Source organism: Macadamia integrifolia, unplaced genomic scaffold, assembly GCF_013358625.1.
Source record: "Macadamia integrifolia cultivar HAES 741 unplaced genomic scaffold, SCU_Mint_v3 scaffold1348, whole genome shotgun sequence".
Taxonomy (NCBI): Eukaryota; Viridiplantae; Streptophyta; class Magnoliopsida; order Proteales; family Proteaceae; genus Macadamia; species Macadamia integrifolia.
Window position 1 is genome coordinate 64,951 of NW_024868171.1, and position 20,506 is coordinate 85,456.

Genomic DNA, 20,506 nt, shown 5'->3' on the forward strand with positions numbered 1-20,506 from the left:
CTCACCCCCCATGCTGCAGCATTCGTATGAAACCAGAGAGGAGAGAAAAGAGAAGAAGGAGGGAGGAAAAGAGAAAGGAGAGAGGGAGGAAGAAGAGGAAGAAAGAAGGGAGGAGGTGCTGCCACTGCTGCTGCTATTGCTATTGCCCTTCCCTACCTGCTGCCAATAGAGGAGGAAGGCTGCCAGAGGTGCTACCACGGTTGGGAGGAAGACTGGAGCTGGACAACTACACCTAGGCATCACCTACCATGCCTGCCAACTCAGAAACCCTATAGAGGTAATTTACCCTAACTGACCCCAGTGATTTTGGCTAGGGTAGAATTCGGTCAGGGGTAGGGTTAGTCATAATTGAAACTAGAAGTGGGAATTTTCCTGTGGGGACTTAATTTAGCCTCCCACAGCAAAAGTCCCAATTCCTGGAGCCTGATTGAGACCCAAGTGACTGTAGGGTTCTCCCAGAAAACCTAGGTCATAGGGATTTTCCCGATTGGGCTAAATTGACATTAATTGGGAGTTGGATTGACCTCCACATAATCCCAATTCTCCCCAGAAGTGAGTAAAAAATTTAGCTGAGACACCCAGAGTGCAAATTGGATAAGTTGGAACCCAACTGACCTAGTGCTAGGTGTTGGAAACCCAAACCAGACTTGGGTAATGACTTTATAAATTATAAATTATTAAAATGATGCATATAGGATAGGAATTGGGTGAAGAAATCAGCCGAAAAATTCTGCTAAGAGAAGGGTAGAAATTCTGTTGAGAATGGCCTATTGTGTCAGGGAACCGGCCAGTCGGTTTGGCCCCAAGAGCACTACTGTTGAGTCAAATTTTGGTCCCAAAATGCCTGAAAGTATGGGAGGGTATGGCCCTACCTACCTCAGATATGAGTGTATGGTATGAAAGTATGAATTGTGACCCAAGGTAAGGAAGAAATGCCCATGGTAGAGGATTGACATATGGAATGCTAGTGTGGACTCTTGCTGTGTTTGGGAACCTCACCCAAGCGCATTTAGAAGCTAAGGATAGCATTTAGAAGCTAATGATATTATAGACAAGTCCAGTTACATAATTAGTGACCTAATATCTATAGGTTAATTCCAGTAGTCCAAGAATGGACTCATTGGCTATATAGGTTGGGCATAAGATTTGGAGCTGTGCTAGGATGCTAGCTTGGTCAGTTAGAGAAGATACTGACCTACGATCAGTATAGTCTATACCAACTGAGCGTGGATTCCGGTACGGCAACTTCAACTAGGTTATAGGAAGTGAAATTAATAAATGACTATTAAAATAAAATTATCCCCAAATATGAATTTTTTATTTAGGAACCTGAAATACCCGATGAGGATATGCATGATCGGGAATTCAGCGAAAGAACACCAAACTTGGGTATCAGGTGAGTGGGTGATTGTTTAATTTTTTGGAGTATTTCTATATCTTTTTGTGTTATGCATGCTCATGTGTAATGTGATGGATTCCTTGTTTTGAATTTATTTTATATTATATTATATTATATATATATATATATATATTGCACATGTGGCATAGTTTTACCGAGTTGGATGTGATCGAGGTTTTGTGGACAAGTAGTTTGATAGCTATGTTGTAATGGTTGTATCATTGAGGGTCTGAGGCACGGTGTGGCTGAGGCGTGGATTCCAATACCTTGGGTTCGGAGGTAAGTTTTACAGCTATGGCCACAAATGTGTGATTTGATGCCATGGATGCTATGTATGCATTTACATGCATATGGTTAAGATCACATCCCAGTGCTATAACCCCTTGCCAATAGGGGGTAAGGTATTGGCTAATTCCACTCAGTGGTAAGTCATAGAGGATGACTACGCCCAGATACGATGTATTGTATCTTAAGAGGGCACAGTATTGTACGACATATTGTACGCATGGCTGTTGGACAACATGAGAGACCGATGACGGTGTGGGATTCCGGGACCATAGCTGTCAGGGGTTACTATTTAGGGGTTGATTGGGGGACCGAAGTTCTTTCTAGGATTGGCTGACTCCTACTTGCGACTAGCTTGTATCTCTGAGACCCAACGTACTGGGTAGGAGATACCACCTACGTTACTTATAGCACTTATACGCACATATTGAGACATAGTAACTAGAATGAAAATTAAAATAATAAATAAATCATTTGGATTATGCATATCGGGCATTTTGGTATGATATGTGTGAGCATGTAATGGCATCATGACTTGTGTGTGTGTGCTTGCCTAGTCACCCCCCACTGGGCTTGTGAAGCTCACCCCTCATTGATATATGTTTTTAGATGGGAACTGAAGCTGAGATGGATAGATGATCAGTACAGTTGTGAGGTTGTGCCTACAGGACACATTGAAGCTAGATGGGATTATCTTTCTATTTGATTAATTAATATTTTATATTTGGATTGTAAGGTTGATTGTTGATATTGTAACTTGTGGAGAACTTCATTTTGGGCTTATATTATTATTTATCACTATAGATTGATCACCACATATATGCTTCATATGGACTGTATATGCATACTCTAATTATGATAGGTATTCTCGAGTGGTGGGTTTGGTTATTACACTCTGTCTGTGATCCTGTGTATGGTAGGCTAACTGGTTAGGAATCCAGTACCACATACCTTAGACAAATTAAAGCAAGGTGTAACAATGAACCCTAGACCAAGGGACTTTTTCCAATTGGGAAAAATGGACTGAAATCGACAGTAGGACAATACCATATATATCCCCAATTTCGTCCAGGAATTGGTAGAAAATTTAGCTAGGTCACGCGAGCAGGAAAATTGGGAAATTGGGAACCAATTGACCAAAAATTGACTATGTGCCCAATGAATGGACGCAAATTGGAACTGAACAAGGGTTCCAATAATTCTAGTAAATTCAATATAAGGTGATTTGGTGATGAGTTGAGTGGGATGGACCTCCTACTGCTCAACTGGACAGGATCCCAATTAATTTCCAGAAAACCCAATTGGGACCAAATGAATTGGATTAGGGTTTAGGGGAATTGGGCTGCAATCAGGAAATCTGACATCCCACTCACATTATACATCATATAAGGTGATTGTGGAATAAAAATTGAGGCCTGCAACCCGGGATTTTATCCTAAAAGAATTCAACCACAATAAGGCAGAATTTTGGAATTCTATAGATCATCTCCGATAGGTGGCCTGAGGCCAGCTGGTGCCGGTAGTCCATACCTGCCGGTGGGGATCCAAAAGTGCTAATGTGAACCCTCAGTGTTGTTATGTGGTCTCTACTACCTTGGGCATGCGTAACAAACATGTGGCAGAATTGATTCGCACAAAATGGGGCATAGCTTTGGAAGGAAAGAACAATGAGAGAAATATCTGTGTGGACCCCAGTTGTGTAGGAAATCCAACCAGTCAGGCAATGGTTGTGACATCTATAGGTTGCCTCAAGTGGTTCTAGTAGATAGATAAAGGACTTACAATTGTGTCGGTTGGGTTAGTGACCTACATATGAGGCAGGAAGCCAAATTGGTGAATTATGTTAGTTGTTTGGGAGAGATACTAATCTAGGGTTAGTGTCTCCGCTCAACAGTTGTTTTGGAATTCCGATAAGAAAATTCAATAGGATTTTGAAATAGAGATGTCCTTAAATAGCGAATAATGAAATTCAATAGGATTTTGAAATAGAGATGTCCTTGAATAGTGAATAATGAAACTAACATTATTGAATTGATAAAATTAGGAACCTGACACTCGATGAGGATACGCAATGGCGGGAATTCAAAGAAATGACATCAGATTTGGGTATCAAGGTGAGTGGGTGTTTGATTTACTTTACAGTGTTTTTATATTTTATTTCTGCAAGCCCATGTCTAATGTTATGGCATCCTTTCTTTGGATGTATTTTATATAAATTATATAAATTGCACGTGTGGCATGGTTTTACCAAGATTGAATTGATCGAGATTTATGGTTGTGATTAGTGTTGTAGTTGGATGGTAGTAATTATAACATTGATAGTCTGAGGCATGGTGTGGCTAAGGGGTGGATTCCGGTACCGTGGGCTCAAGGGTCAGGGATATATCAGTGTCATTGCATCAGTAGTAGAGTGGGTGGCACAGATACAACCTTCTTTTATAAAGAAAATTCAATGTGCCTAACTATCAGATGAAAGTCTTCAAAAGATAGAAAATGATATAAAAGAAGGAAGACAAAAGGACATGGACTTTAAGTTAACTGAAAATTGAGTCCTTAAGTTTAAATGTAGACTTTGTGTAACAAAGGACAAAGAAATGAGGGAGATGATACTGAATGAAGCACACAACTCACCCTACTCAATTCATCCAGGTAGTATAAAAATGTATAAGGACTTGAAGAAATTCTATTTATGGAGTGGCATGAAAGCTGATGTAGCCACTCATGTAGCCAAGTGCATAAACTGCCAACAAATCAAAGTGAGAGACAGAGACCACCTAGTTTATTGCAACCCCTACGAGTACCAGAATGGAAATGAAAACATATTATCATGGACTTTGTTACAGGACTACCTCGTACTCAGAAGGGAAAGGATACAATATGGGTAGTTATGGATCGGCTGACTAAAGTAGCCCATTTCATCCCTATGAAGATCAGTTATTCCATGTAGAAGTTAGCTCAGTTGTATGTTGACAATATTTTCAAACTGCATGGTGTACTAGCTAGTATTGTGTTCTGATCGTGATTTTAGATTTACTTCCAAATTCTGGAAGTGTTTACAGAGAGCAATTGGAACACAATTGAATTTCAGCACAGCCTTCCACCCACAGATAGACGGGCAGTCAGAGATAAGCATACAAAGTTTAGAAGATATGCTATGGTCTTATGTGTTGGACATGAGCTATAGTTGGGATGAATATGTATCAGTCATAGAATTCTCCTACAACAACAACTATCAGGCTACTAAGGTATGTCACCTCATGAGGTATTGCAAGAAATGCAGAACCCCCCTGTATTGGGATAAAGTTGGGGAGGGAAGAATTTTGGGTCCTGAACTAATTCAAGCTACTTGTGAGAAAGTGAATGTAATCAGGGAGAGGATTCAAGTAGTTAATCCAGACAGAAAAGGTTTGTTCATGTCAGACAGAAACACCTAGAATTTGAAGTTAGTGATAAAATATTTTTTAAAGTATCACCAATAAGAGGAGTGAAGAGATTTGGCAATAAATGAAAGCTAATTCCTTAGTATATGGGACCTTATGAAATTTTGGACCAAGTTGGAGCAATCGTATACAGAGTTGCTATGCCACTCAAGTTGGAGGGAGCTCATAATGTATTTCATGTTTGTTTAAGAAGTATATTCTCGATCCAACTCATGTTTTGACACATTGCCTCTGGAACTTGACACTGATCGGAGGTATGTGGAGCATCCAGAAGAGATCATTGACCAGAGAGACCATATTCTTTGCAATCGGACTATTTCTTTCGTCCTAGTCAAATGGTGGAACCACTCAGAACAAGAAGCATCTTGCAAATGAGAAGATGAGATGAAGGAGAAATATCCTAGAATGTTTGGACTACCAGGTACGTTCAATTTCGAGGACGAAATTTATTGTAAGGAAGGAGGAATGTATACCCGTAGCCTAAATTTCCTCATTTTGTGATTGACTATAGATGAGATACAGAAGGATACTAGTGTTGGATTTATGGGCTAAATTAATTATTCGGGTTGATTAAATGGGTGAGAGTCAAATTACATGAACCGGTTCGGTCTACTCTCAAGTTTAGGGATATGCTGTCTCAATCCATTGTGGTTTAGGGTTTTGAGTGCAGGACAGTATTATAAATACTAGGTTTTGGGTCCCTACAGCCATTATTCACTCTTCCCCACTTTACCACTAAAGTGAGAGAACCAAGGAGTTTAAAGGGTTGTAGAAGATCCATAGCCAAGCCAAGAGAGCGAAAGTGGGAGTGACCAATATCAATCTTCTTCAACATACTTGGTGAAAGGTACAATTAGATCCTCTATAATTTTATTAGATTCGTGTTCTTGTTTCTCTGTGTAGTTTCCTCAATAGGGTTTCAAACTCAAACCCATAGGAAATTCTAACATGTGGTATCAGAGCCAACCATACAGAACAAGAATCGATACATGTTTTATTTTATACACTTGAATCATGTTTGTGAATATTTAATAAGAACGAGTTACTATTATTATTATTTTGGGTTTGAAAGTAAGGTTTCATAATGGAGATCTATTTCAGTGATGGGTTTTAAACATGTAATGACTTATCAAAAAAAAAACTATGGAGATTCACCGGGAAAATCTATAGCCATGCCGATCATCTCTATGATCGGCACCATCATTTCAACCACTGATTATGGTAATATTGGGTTTTAAAAAAAAAATGAAAATCTTAGGAATTTAATTTCTGGTTATTTTGGCTTGAAATCGGCTTATGGTGATGGATTTTAATTCGTTTGGATTTTTGCATTAGTCACCGGAATGGTGTTCTCTAGGTTGAGACGATCCTTGGTGAAAGGTTTTGTAGTCGCTCACCCTCTGATCATGCCATTATGGGTGGTTGAAGTTTGAACAGAACCTCTTCTGTGGCCGATTAAGATTGACAGCGGCAGCTGTAGCGGGGGCGGCAGAAATTTAGTTTTAGAAAAGGAAAAGGGGCTAGGTTAACGTTGTGATGATGATAGATCAAAGCTTGGGTCTATCATTATTTAAATTAAAACATATAAAATATAATGGGCTGAACCCATGGACGTTTCCTTATTAGTCTGTTTTAATGTAAGACTAAAGCCCAACATCTTATTTAAAGTGTTATGGGCCAAAGCCCACTGACTTGGTCCATAGGCTTCAATGAATTATTATGGTTCAATGAACCGAATCAATTTGAACCAAATGAGATTGGGTGCACATTGGTATGCCATTGTCAAATATTTAATTAAAAAAAAAAAAAAAACCTTAAAGGCTTGTTTGGTTTTTGTTCATTTTGGGTTTTTTATTAATTTAAATTTCATTTAAAGGTTTGTTTTAAGGCCAAATTGAAATATGTTTTTTACGTTGGATTCCTTGTTTCGGGCCACATTTAATGATATAATTTTTAATATGACATGTTTATTCGAAATTTTAATATGATATGTTAATATGGAAAAGGGTGTAAGCTTCCGCTCATTCTTAGTTGCAAAGTAATTTTTTAGGAAACCATGAAAATATGAGGTGGAATCCACCAAAGTGGTACATCTTATTATTCCATGATTTTTCACAGGGTAGCAATGTAGGTGACATTTGTCCAAAGGTGATGTCACCAAAGTTAAGAAAATGACAGTAACCTAGAGGTTCCTAAGCCCAAAGGTGAGGGGATTTCAAAAGTTATTGTTCTTTTCACAGTAAATATGAATTTACAAAAAGACCAGTGCATTCTTAGCCCAAAGGATAGGAATGTAGTTGCGGTTGTGACTCTTGTATGCTTATTGTTGTCTTAGTGACATATTTATATGTATGTTTTGAACATAAAAATATATATCTCCAATGGGAAAGATATTATAGAACTGAGTGAAACCCACCAAAGTGGTACATTCAGTTCAATTGTATCTTCCCCAACAGTAAAGGTGATACTTTCCCAAAGGTTATGTCATCAAGGTTTGAGGATAATTATCCACATTTCAGAAAGGGACATTGAATTTGGAGTTCTTTTACCCAAAGGTGATTGAATTCCGAAGTTAGTGTTGTTTTCACAGTTAAAAAAAAATAATATAAGAGCATCAGCTAATTCCTGTCCCAAAGGATAGGGATACATTTTTAGTTGTAACTCTCATTTAAAATATATTGATGGTATTATATGCTTTTATATTATGATTTATATTTTGATATTTGGCATGTATTGTGTTATTGTTACTGTGAAAATAGGATGATCATTCCCTCAAGTTATGTATCTTCCATCCCAATGCTCACTGGTAACAACTATCAAAAGTGGGTGAAGGAATTAGAATTGCATTTAGGTCTTCTTGACTTAGACTTGGCACTTAGGGAGCCTAAACCTGAGCCTCTCACAGACTCGAGCAGAAGTGCTGAAATGACCAAATTTAAGAAATGGACTAAAGCAAACAGAAAGTGTATACTAGTTTTAAAAAAGGCAGTTCCTGAAATTATACGTGGGAACATAGAGATCAAAGACACTACAAAAGAATTCCTGGATGCTATTAAAGCTAGATTTCAACACAAAAAGAAAGCTGAGAAAACCACATTGATGACCAAGCTAATGAATACAAGGCATGATGGATGTGGGAGTGTTAGAGAATACATTTTGGGTGTAGCTACTGATGCTGGTAAACTTAAGGATCTTGGAATACAGATCGATGAAGAATATATTATACACATTGCACTGAATACCCTCCCTAGTCAGTATAAGGTTATCCAATCTACCTACATTGCACTGAAGGATGATTGAAGCCTAAATGAGCTAATTTCCATTTGCACTCAAGAGGAAGAAAAATTGAAACAAACTAGGCTTGAGAGTGCACATGCAACTTTTCATAAGGGATCTTCTGGTGGACCAAGCAGAATGAACAAAAATTTTTCCAACAGAGGAAGAAAAATTGAAACAAACTAGATTTGAGAGTGCACATGCAACTTTTCATAAGGGATCTTCTGGTGGACCAAGCAGAATAAACAAAAAATTTTCCAATAGAGGAAGCGTCAAGCCATATGATAGGACTAATAGCTCTCAAGAACTTGACACATCTCAAAAGGCTCAGGATGAAGAGAATACCAACAACGTAGAGTGTTTCTGGTGCCATAAGAAGGGACATGTGAAGGACTGTTTTATTTTCAAGAAATGGTTAGAGAAGAGGAAGAATTATGGGACTGATAAATAGGATGATACCAAGAAAGGGTGAGGTAGACTGATCACCAGCAATTGAGAGCAAGTAAAAATTAGTCCCATCAAGTAGTTAGGATTTCTTTACATACAATTATTTGAAATGCTTGATTAGTGGGAGCTCTGGTTTTGTTTAGTATTTGTTTATGTTTTGAACCTTAGCCCGTATGTTTTGGGGCACAGTTTGATGAATTATGGTTAAGTTTTAGCATTTACATTATGCACAGTTATTTCTTGAAATATTTGGTTTATGATTTCATTTGAGAATGTTTTTATAGGCAGTAATTGTCTTAGTTATAGGCAATATTTTGTCACAGTTCAAAAGGTAATGTTTGCCACATTTTAAGACAGTATTTGTCACAGTTCATAGGCAATATTTGCCACAGTTTATAGGCGAAATGCCACAGTTAGATATTAACCACAGATCAAAGGCGATTTGCCACAGTGAAGGTTAATATCTCAGTTAAGGACCTACATAGAATGACAACAGTGTAATTTGAGGATATGTCAATATTTCTATGATGGTATCCCACATAGATTCGTGTTAAGAAACTTACTTATGTTTGTAATAACAGAAAGTTGTATGCCGTATATTGAGGTGTATCTTCTACTGTTATTCGATGTGAGTGGTTTTTCAACTGAATCACAATAAGAGTGGTTAATGTAATAAGATTCTATGGCCACACCAATTTAAAAGACATGCTTATAATTAATATAGCCCAAGTGGGAGATTGTTGGATTTATGGGCTAAATTAATTATTCGGGTTGATTAAATGGGTGAGAGTCAAATTGCATGAACCGGTTCGGTCCACTCTCAAGTTTAGGGATATGCTGGCTCAATCCATTGTGGTTTAGGGTTTTGAGTGCAGGACAGTATTATAAATACTAGGTTTTGGATCCTTACAGTCATTATTCACTCTTCCCCACTTTACCACTAAAGTGAGAAAACTAAGGAGTTTAAGGGGCTATAGAAGATCCATAGCCAAGCCAAGAGAGCGAAAGTGGGAGTGGCCAATATCAATCTTCTTCAACATACTTGGTGAAAGGTACAATTAGATCCTCTATAATTTTATTAGATTCGTGTTCTTGTTTCTCTGTGTGGTTTCCTCAATAGGGTTTCAAACTCAAACCCATAGGGAGTTTTAACAACTAGTACCAATGAGTATTGGGTAGCAATTGTCTTTTGCCAAGAAGGGAAGGATGACCCCACCTGCACTGGTACTCATGCTGCAAGCATTGAAAGGGTTTCAAACCACAGAAGAGGAGGTTAGTATAAGTTCTCATACCTTAAAGGAATTACCCGAACCCTAATAGCTAAATGCACACAGAATGGGCCCAAATCCCAACAATCACCTAAGGGGACCCCTAATAAGCAATGGGCTCTGTTCCACACTAGGTGGACCTAATCAGCCTACACCTGCTGATGGTCACTAGCCGGTGAGCACCCTCCGGTGAGGGTACTAGCTAAAATGGGATTAAATTTCCATGGGGCCCGTGCCCTCGTACCCGTGCCCCTCAAACCACTCCCAACAATTGGTATAATCTACTAGGGAATGGATTAATGCATTGGGACACCCCGAGGTGGGCCCACTAGTGACTAATGAAGGATTAACCAAATAATGAGTGAAAACTCATTATTTCCCCAAACAACCTTTATGTGACTTAAGTTACCATAAGTAGAACCTCTTACTTTTATTTCATTCCTATCAATTCAAGAGCAAGAGAAGGGAGAAGGGAGAAAGGAGAAAGGAGAAGAAGGAGAAGAAGGAGAAGAAGAGCAAGAAATCACCTACCCATTAAAGGTGAGTTCTTTCTCTCTCTACCCTCTATATAGTTTTATAATATCAATTGGTTGCAATAAATATTAACAATTTTCTCAAATTAATTGTTGAATAGTTGGGATCCAAACAAAAAAGCATGGCAATAGAGAATCCGGTTGCTGGAGGATGATACTTTAAGAGGCTAAAAAACAAGAAAAACACTTACAAGCAAACCTAATCCATGCTCCTTGAAAGGAATGTGTTGCAGAATCCAACTTTATCTTTTATCAACATCGGATAATATGCGTGCGTGTCTACAATGTTGAAATTTCTACTGACTTATCTAGTTGCATTTATTTATATATATATATATATATATATATATATATCCTACCCAAAAAAGAATCTAGTTGCCTATATCAAGGGATGTGGAGGCCTGGAATTGCGTGCCAATAATGCTGCACTTCAATATCGTCTGTGCTCTCACTCTGAATGTATGGTATTCTTTTGCTGGACTACCATTAATTAGTGGGTCCGTTTATGGATCGCTGAATTAGCTGATTATCGAACCGTTCGGTCAAGTGGACAGCCAAAAAATATTTGTCCCAAATCTTACTCCTCCAGGCTCCACCCACTCACCCACCAAACCCAAAATATAACTATTAACAAATCAAAAACAGAAGCAGCACAGAACGGAACGGAAGGAACAGAAAAAGCCCTGCCTTCTGAGTGCTGTTGCCGCATTTTTGGGTTTCAGATCTGTCAATTACTCACCTTCTCCCTCTCCTAAATTTGGAAGCTGTATGTAATTTGAAGACCTCTCATTGAAACAATTTAACAGGTTACAGATTTTGATAGGTGATTTGAGCTAACTGTTTCGTTTCAAGTTTCAAGTTTCAAGTTTCAAGTTTCTAGTTTCTTAGTTTGGGTCTCTCTCTCTTTCACTGATGGCGAAAGAAGAAACGGAGGTTCCTCTGCTCAAATCTTCAACTACAGGGAGCGCTACATGGGGTCAAACCCTTGGAAACATCATCGTTGTCATCATCGGAACAGGCGTCTTAGGCCTCCCTTACGCTTTCAGGGTCGCAGGTTGGCTTGCCGGAGGTCTCGGAGTAATCATCGCCAGTATCTCCATTTACTACTGTATGCTTCTTCTCGTTCAGTGCAGGGACACATTATCTTCTTCTTCTTCATCGTCTGATGATGAATCCGATGAAGTACACACATATGGCGATTTGGGTTTCAAAGCCTTCGGAAAAATGGGTCGGTATCTCACTGAGTTCCTCATAGTTCTTTCCCAATTCGGAGGTGCTGTAGCTTATCTGATCTTCATCGGCCATAACTTGTCGTCTAGATTCAGAACCCACCACATCAGCTCCTCTTCATTCATATTCCTTCTTGTCCCAATGGAAATCGCTCTTTCTTGGTTTCGTTCCCTCTCTGCTCTCGCCCCGTTTAGTATCTTTGCCGATATCTGTAACGCATTAGCCATGGCCATCGTAGTCAAGCAAGACCTCCAACTGTTCGACGGTTTGTCCGAGAGAAAAACGATAACCAGCCTTGCTGCGCTGCCATTCGCGGCAGGCGTTGCGGTGTTCTGTTATGAAGGTTTTGGTATGACATTGGCATTAGAGGCGTCGATGAGTGAAAGGAGGAGATTTCCATGGGTTCTCGCAATTGCTTTCTCAGGGATAACGCTTGTGTATGTGTTGTTTGGGTTCTTCGGATACTTGGCTTTTGGTGAGCGGACGAGAGACATTATAACAATCAATCTACCGAATGATTGGTCCTCTACGGCTGTTAAGATCGGGCTGTGTGTGGGTCTGACGTTCACTTTCCCAATCATGATGCACCCCATTAATGAGATCATAGAGGGAAAGCTGAAACAAAGGGAGTGGTTTCAGAAACTCTGCCTTAACAATAATTCTAGTAGAGGAGGAAGGGCAAGAGAGAGGTTTTTCGTGTATGTGAGCAGAGCCTTTGTGGTGTTGGTGGCGGCGGTGGTGGCCTCGTCGGTTCCGGGTTTCGGTGTGTTCGTGTCGATGGTGGGAAGCACCGTATCTGCGATGCTATCCTTTGTTTTGCCGACCACGTTTCATCTCATGTTCTGCGGCAGTTGTATGCGTTTGTGGCAGAGGGTTTTGGATATCTGCATCTTGAGTTGTGGGTTGGCTTTTGCTGCTTATGGCACTTACAATGCTGCATCCAAGTGGGATACCAAAGGTGCATTTTGAGAAGTCACTTTGAAGCATCATCATGTATCTCTTCTTCAGGCTGTAGTTGTTGTACACTATACTATACTATACTATGGTGGTATTTATACAACAAGTTTGTTCTCATTACGAGCAAAAAGGATAAGACTTCTGGTGAGTGTCGTGGAAACACTTCAGTATCGGGCGATCCGTATCGGTTTGGTAGATCTACTTCAACCAAGGGGGCTGGTAATTAAATTAGATTGATGGTGCTTCTTCTACAAAATGCTCCGGCACCCACTCTTCTCTCTTTGAGGCTGCTCTATGCCTAAAAAGATATATGAAGACCAAGTGGAATCATCCATCAACCATGTTTGGGTCTTGTTGCGACTAGAAATCGTCCTAGGCCTTCCTTGGTTCTTGCAAAGAGGAATAAATGAAAGAGAGTGAGTGCCGGGTTGATCTAGCAGGGGATACTCCAATGTCTAAGTCAGATTTGTATGCAAACAGATAGTTCCAGTTAGAATGGAAAATGTCAATCTCTTGAAAAGGAGTTTGGATGTGTTTTTTATAATTGGAAATGGCAATTGCTTGTGAAGAGCCCTGGTTTGGAAGTTGTCCATTGTGGGTAGGAGTCTCAATCTAATAAATATTATATTGAGAGTGATTGTGGAGATCGCTTTTGTTATGGAAGTGTTGCCATATTGGCCATATCCCAGTGAATATGGTGAGATACCCTTCCTTTGAGGGAAAATTTGTTATTTCAATGAATGTCCTTCCTTGATTTGCTTTGTGTTTTGGGTCACGCAGGTCAGGCTCGATTAACCTTCCTTCTGGGATCCCTCTTGATGATGCTAGCAAAGTCTTGGGTCGACCGGCGGATAGTAGATGATGTGGTCACCTAGTTGTCCATATCGAACGGCAGGGTGTGTTACCCCATGATTTGGCCATCCTTTTGTAATTATAAGAGCCCTCCACTTGTGGGGACCGCCACAGTAGTGACCTAGCCTGCTAGTGACTTATCCGTTCGGCCCGTGGGGTCCATTTGATGCCATTGGCCAATTGCCTCTTACCTTCAATACCTTAAATTAGGGGAACTGTAGTTGGTCTGGCCAGATAGTTCGCTTATTTTCGCATTTCGGGGCCAGCTAATAGTCGTTGGTTTGTATTACCCTTAGTCACTAGTTTTAGCCATAACAGGTCTATTGAAAATCCCTGATTAATACTGTCAAAACCAGCAGCCCAATTGGGCCCGTAGGCATGATATTTACACAAGAAATAGCAATTTAACTATCAAGAGCGCAAAAAGGAAAATATACTAAAAGAATCAAAAGAGTACAGTAATTAGAATCATCTACTGTTGCCTTGCAACACAACCCTCACACGGATAACCGTCACCATGATCGAATCCTTCAAGGGCGCACCAATTCCCCACTGGGGTTTCATCGGTGGGACCCAACACGAGTTCCTCTACTGAATAGCCTACAAAATCATCTAAAAAGGTGTGTACACGAGGGGTGAGCTCACTAGTTCAGTAAATGAAAAGAAAGACGCACACAAACAATTGTAATTCAAATGATACTATATGCATGAGATTCATTTTAAACCTACTTCACCTAAACAATCATTACTAGGTCTTAGGTAACGTGATACTCACAACCACACTGTGCGTATGCCTTGGATTCGAAACGTATTCTCCATCTTGCGATACGCCCATAGGGTTGTAGAAGAAGGCCACGCCCATAGGGTTGTAGAAGAAGGCCCACCGTGAGCACTCAAAAAAGTAAATCGTGGTCGAATCACAGTAGAAATGTAAATCGTGGTTGAACCACAGTAGAAAAGTAAATCATGGCTGAACCATAGCAGAAATTAAAAGCAGTACGATTGGCCCTCTAAATATATCACCAAGGTTTCCAACTGTCCTAATGATCAGCCAGACATACTTCTAACTGCCATGGCGGTCCGCGATCGACGTTTCCCCCCAGTGATAACCCAACATATAAATCCCTGTCGGGAATATGAAATCCTAACCATATGCTCCTATATGAGATAGTACAACTGCATAGTACTTCTGTGTCCCGTTCCACGGTGTACCAATGCACTTTTTCCAAGCCGACTAGGGCATCTATTCTAGAAATCCCACACATGTCTGGTAAATCATCATCATACCACAACATATGATAAATCCATTCTCATGATTCCAAGCAAGTAACAAGTATTTAGAAATTTAAGATGCAACATGTTCAGTTCTAAATGCATCATTCATACATCAAGTATATGCATGGGAATGACAATCGGAATGTCAATATAGTCTATGAATGCATAAGATGTCAAAAACACTCCAAAAATAAGACCAAAGTCCCCTCCCCACTTACTTATTCTTGTAGAATAGTATGCGCGCACAGTACAGGTAAGATCCGACATGGAAAGATGAGTTTCTCAAAACCTAGCATAGATAAGGAGTTTAGAAATACATCCAATTTGGGACTGTAAATGACATAAGATATAGTCACGACGTATTTAATAGCGTGAAGAAGGTTATCAGTGAGTTTGAGCTCAAGCAGAGCTCATTAGGGCTACAGGTGGATCATACAGGTGGGTAGAAGAACCCACCTATGTAAACTATCCAGACCGATGGGTCATACTGGTAGGTCTGTTACCCGCAGGTAGACCCAGAGAAGACAGGTGGGTTATACTGGTAGATGTGGCACCCACTGGTCTTACCCACAGGTAGACCTAGAGAAGACAGGCTGGTCACACTGGTAGGTGTGGCACCCGTTGGTCTTACCTGCCGGTTGAGTTAGAATCCCAGGCAAGACTGGGGGCTCACATTGATAGGTGTGACCACCCACTGGTGCGACCTGTCGGTATTCTACGGGTTTTGTTATTTTTGTTCCTTTCTTCATTCCACCTCTTGGAAACTTAATAGGGTCGTTCCCACTTTATTTCTCACACATTCTAAGCCTTATTTACTTGATTGTTCTATGGATCTAAGTCATCATCAAGATTTGGGGAAAGAAATCATACCTTAGCTTGAAGACCCCAAATCTTGGGATCCTCTTTCCAAACTCAAATGCCACTTCAATAACTCTCAAATATTTGTTTCCCTTCTTAAATCCTTCGAGGAAATCACACAAGGTTTTCATTATTCCATAGATTCAACCACATACAAAAGAGTTCATCACATCTCGAGGGTTTATGGCATTACTTACCTCAATATGTAGATCTCAAGACACCGGTGACAACACCGATGGAGAAAAGGTAAAACGTGGCTGTGGGATCCAAGGGGATAGCCTTTTCCCTAGTCTTCTTCTTCTTCTTCCTCTTTTCTCCCTCCTCTTTACTCCTCTCACCAACTTGCTGAAACCATAAATGAGGGAGAGAGATAATAAGGCTATTTATACCCTAGCCAATAAATTTCTTTTAAAGTCCGTTTGGTTTTTCCCATTTATGGACCAAAACACATTAAATCACATTTTCGGACAAAATATCCCACATCATCAGGTATACAAGACCTCATTTCAATGAGGAGTTCGAAATACACGTGCTCACCCAAGCTGGGCCCACTAGGGTCCATGTTACCCATACAGGTGGGTCACACTGGTGGGTCTTGCACCTACCAATGACACCCACCAGTCGGCCAAACAAGCCAATCTTGCTGTATTTTGGGAAAAAATAGAAATCTTAACATGTACCTCACTCTCGCCACATGTTGTAGACTAAGTTCTTATCATTCAAATATGATAACGCACCATTCCTATTCATACATGGCCTTGTGATATGTGTAAGGGCACGGCTTAGGCATGCGAATCACTTAGGGTACTGGCCCAACCTTGTTCGGCCAGTCGACATTTGACGTCACCCTTACCATCATGTACCATAAGGCACCAGCATCAACCCATTCTGGTTCGGACCCTACAAGACCAAACCAAACCAAACCAACCGGTCAATAAACCAAGTTTAAAGTGTAGGTCTCTACAGGTATTATGGCACTTGCATCATCATCTAAAAAGCAACATATTCGTGGGGTGAGCTCCAACTGGCTCAGTGAGGGGTGGGGTTCATAAAAGCATATACACATAATCCATGATGCGAATGAATGCAAAAATAAATATATAGTCCATTATGCGAATGATGCAGTCCATTTGATTATTAAACCACCTAACATACAATTAAGTCGGGTTTATGCTACTTTGATGCATTAGGTTGTATCCCTGGACCCAGAACTCGCACATCGGTCATCCAACGATACAAAACATAATCGTGATTAAGAGCCTGCCGGTCCCGAAATGCAACCATCAGTCATCCAGCAAACCCCTAATAACCCCTCCTGGCAGTCATGGCACCAGAATTACTATCAGCCACATCGGACTAGTTTTCACCTCTAACAACAATCACATCGTACCGCGAAAGTGGCATTCTGGAAAGGTTCATTGAACATACCACTATTGGGTTATCCAACACCTTACCCTCTATTGGCAAGGGGACATAGCATAAGGAATGTAATCCTAACCACAATATACTACATGTCTTGCATAATGATAAAGTTAGTATGGCATACAATACTGGAATCAACCATCGGCCACATCGCATCCATGTCCAAGCCTAGCTAGCATACAAGCAATTAAGTATAGGATACGCGATACTGGAATTACCATCATGCACAAAGTGTACCCATATCCAAGTATAGTCATGAAGTATACAATACCCGAATTACTATCGGCCACAAAGTGTATCCACGACTATAGCTAACTCTAATGTGCACCCAATGCATGATGCATTCATCCACATGACAAACATAATACTGGAACCACCTCGACCACATTGGATCCTATCACACATTTCACAATATATACATATAGTTCTAAATTTCATTTGCATTATATAGTTCAAATATATCATAGCATGTTATACAGTTCACATAAATTATTAAAGCAGTTATAATATCAATACATGATTACCATATCATGTACACAGTTCTACAATATTAAAACACATTGAAAATTAAAGTCAAACCACCACTCACCTCGTCTGTAGACCGTACGAGTGAAACCCAATGTCAAACCCTGCTAGGCCTCACCGTTCAGTGATTGTCTCTGTCCTAGGTACAAGGATAAATGGGACTCAACGAGTGTCAGAAACACCGAAGGGGGACCCACAGGGTATACCCCATAAGATACAAGAATAGTAAATTTTGATAGTTCTAAATAGTTCACCGGAAACAAGGCTTGAGTCACTAGAAACATGACTATTGTTTTTGGTGGCCTGGGCAAAAGCTCCCTAAGAGCTCCTGGTTCACCAGAATCAACCCACCAGACTCAGCCTATAGGTTTTCGATGGCTATTTCCTGTGGTAAACCCAAAATTATGCCACCTTTTTGGGGATGTGCCGGCTCTAGCCCGATCACTGGGATTTGTTTCATGTAGATTGTAGGGGGCCTTCCCACCTCTCATTTAAGCTGAAGAAATCAAATTTCCACTAAGCCGTTTGGGAGACACAGCGATCGCTTATTTGGTAAAAAAATTTGCTGGAGCTCAATCGGCTTGGTTTGAGCTTGACAAACACAGGGGGAGTGCAATGCACACTATCCAGACCTCCAAGAAGCATTGAGGCTGAGGCTCACCCATCCAACCCGGTGATTCCCTAGCTTGCTCAAATTTAAAAACACAAAATGAAGGGGAAGAGGGTTTGGGGAAGGTAGCACCTACCTTTAGCGGCGATCGGTAAACAAGTGTGTAGCCGAGAGCTCCCCCACCTTCTCTTCTTTCTTCTCCTTCTTCTTCTTCTCCCTTTATCCTCTCCTTTTCCTCACTTCTCTCCTCTTCCATGTTTTAGGCAAATGAGAAGTGAGAAATGAACTCACTTCTCCTATATATAGAAGGTACGGACCTTAGGGTCTGTTTGGCTGGACATCCATCTGAGACTTAATTTGGTTAAGTCACTGATCGGGACAAGAGGCTCCACCTCCTTAGACCCATATAGTGTACAAGTCATAGGGGAGGGTGAAAGGTAGTGTTGGAGGTTAACTGGAGTTGGCCACGATGTGAGTAGCAGGGCCCATAGACATCGAAGCCATTCCAGCTCAACAAGTGCCACTGGATTCAACCTTGCTATTTATGGTGGCTATTTTCAGTGGCCATGTCAGTGATGTGTTTTGACAGCCTTCTATCCACTTGTGGCCATTCACTAGCGGGATTGTCCTAAGGTACATACAATGTCTTCGCAGTAATTTTCACTATGTGTTGGGACTCGAGTGGGGAGGTGTTAGTTCATGTGTTGCTTCAAGTCGGAAGGTTTGAATCCCTTAAGTTGGATAGGAAAGAGATGCACGAGCAAGTAGGGTCATTCCTTCCTTTTTGACAATGGGCTACTACAAGCCAGAACCTGTTGGTACTTTCTACCTTCAGTCCGAGAATCACCAAATTTCAAATTTTACCAGGTTGGGGCACGGTTGTAATAGGAGTGCTACACAAAGGTAGCATGGGTTGTTGATGCCTGTCCTATTGAGGAAGTGTCGAGTAAAGATGATGGGGAATAGTTGAGTGAGTCCTGCTCATGTTGAGTGAGTCTTGCTCATTTTCTTTATCTTTCGTAAATTTGTCCCCTGTTTTAATGAAATTGTCAAGTTATAAAGCTGAATCATCTTTCTTTCCATGCAAGTTTCTCAGTTTTTGGTGATCGGTATGGATTGCGCCTGGTTATCAAGTCAAGGTTGATATTGACGTTCTTACCGGTCGGTAAGGATCGGGCTTGTTTGCCAACCGAGGGTGGCGAGCTAGGGGTTGGTCTTTATATTTTGCCGATAAGTATAGATAGGGCTTATTTTCCAACACTGGTTGGTCTAAGTAGCATGATTGAGACCAAAATGAGGCAACAGAAATTCTAAGATTGTATTAGTAACTGAAGCAAGGGACAACTAGTATATTAAAGTAACTTAGAACTAATGAAATGCAAAGTAAAGAAAAAATAGATCTTGACCCGATGGTTAACACATAGTAGGTTACTGGTAGTATTTCTTAAGGTTCTCCGAGTGCCATGCTCTTGGTATGGGTTCACCATCTGAAATCTGCAAGTAGTTTGTTCTTGGGTGTATGACTTTGAAGACTATATAAGGTCCTTCCCAATTCGCTCAGCTTGCCTGTGTTCCATGGATCGGAGGCCTTAGTTTTTGTGCAGTGACAACTAAGGCAAATGCTAACTTTTTCGAGCTTGGGTATCTTGTATCAATGTCTAGGAGAATGTGATTGACATAGTAGATCAGTTATTGCTTCTTATCTTGTTCCTTTACCAGGGCTATGCTGATGGCCACTGGTGACATCGCTGGATAGACATGTAGCTCATCTTCCACCTCTAACCAAAAGAGGAGTGGTGGTGACTTTAGATAAGTCTTCAGTGCTTTGAAGGCATCCTGACATATCGACATCCAGAGAAAGTCCTTCGGGGACTACAAGTTGTTCAACGTCTTAAAGAAAGGCAACATTTGTCACTAGCACGAGAGACGAAACGGTTGAGTGCTGCGATCCAGCCGACGAGCCACTGTATCTCCAAAACATTCCTAGGTGGGACACATCATGGATCGCTTAGATCTTGCTTAGATTTGATCTTATTCCCCTCTTTGAGACTATAAATCCTAGGATTTTTCCCAAGGTGATTCCAAATGCACACTTGGCAAGATTTAGTTTCATCTGATTTTTCTGTAGG

General features: G+C 40.5%; 1 protein-coding gene across 1 annotated transcript; it reads left to right on the top strand.

Annotated features, from left to right (window-relative positions):
- Window positions 1-11,151: 11,151 nt before the first annotated feature.
- Window positions 11,152-13,589, top strand: LOC122063524 (amino acid transporter ANT1-like). Its single transcript, XM_042627225.1, has one exon. The coding sequence runs from the start codon at window positions 11,561-11,563 to the stop codon at window positions 12,845-12,847; it is 1,287 nt and encodes a 428-aa protein (XP_042483159.1). The 5' UTR covers window positions 11,152-11,560; the 3' UTR covers window positions 12,848-13,589.
- Window positions 13,590-20,506: the final 6,917 nt, after the last annotated feature.

What these genes read in the sequence shown, in the direction of transcription:
- LOC122063524 (XM_042627225.1), top strand. Translation starts at nt 11,561, where the DNA reads ATGGCGAAAGAAGAAACGGAGGTTCCTCTGCTCAAATCTTCAACTACA.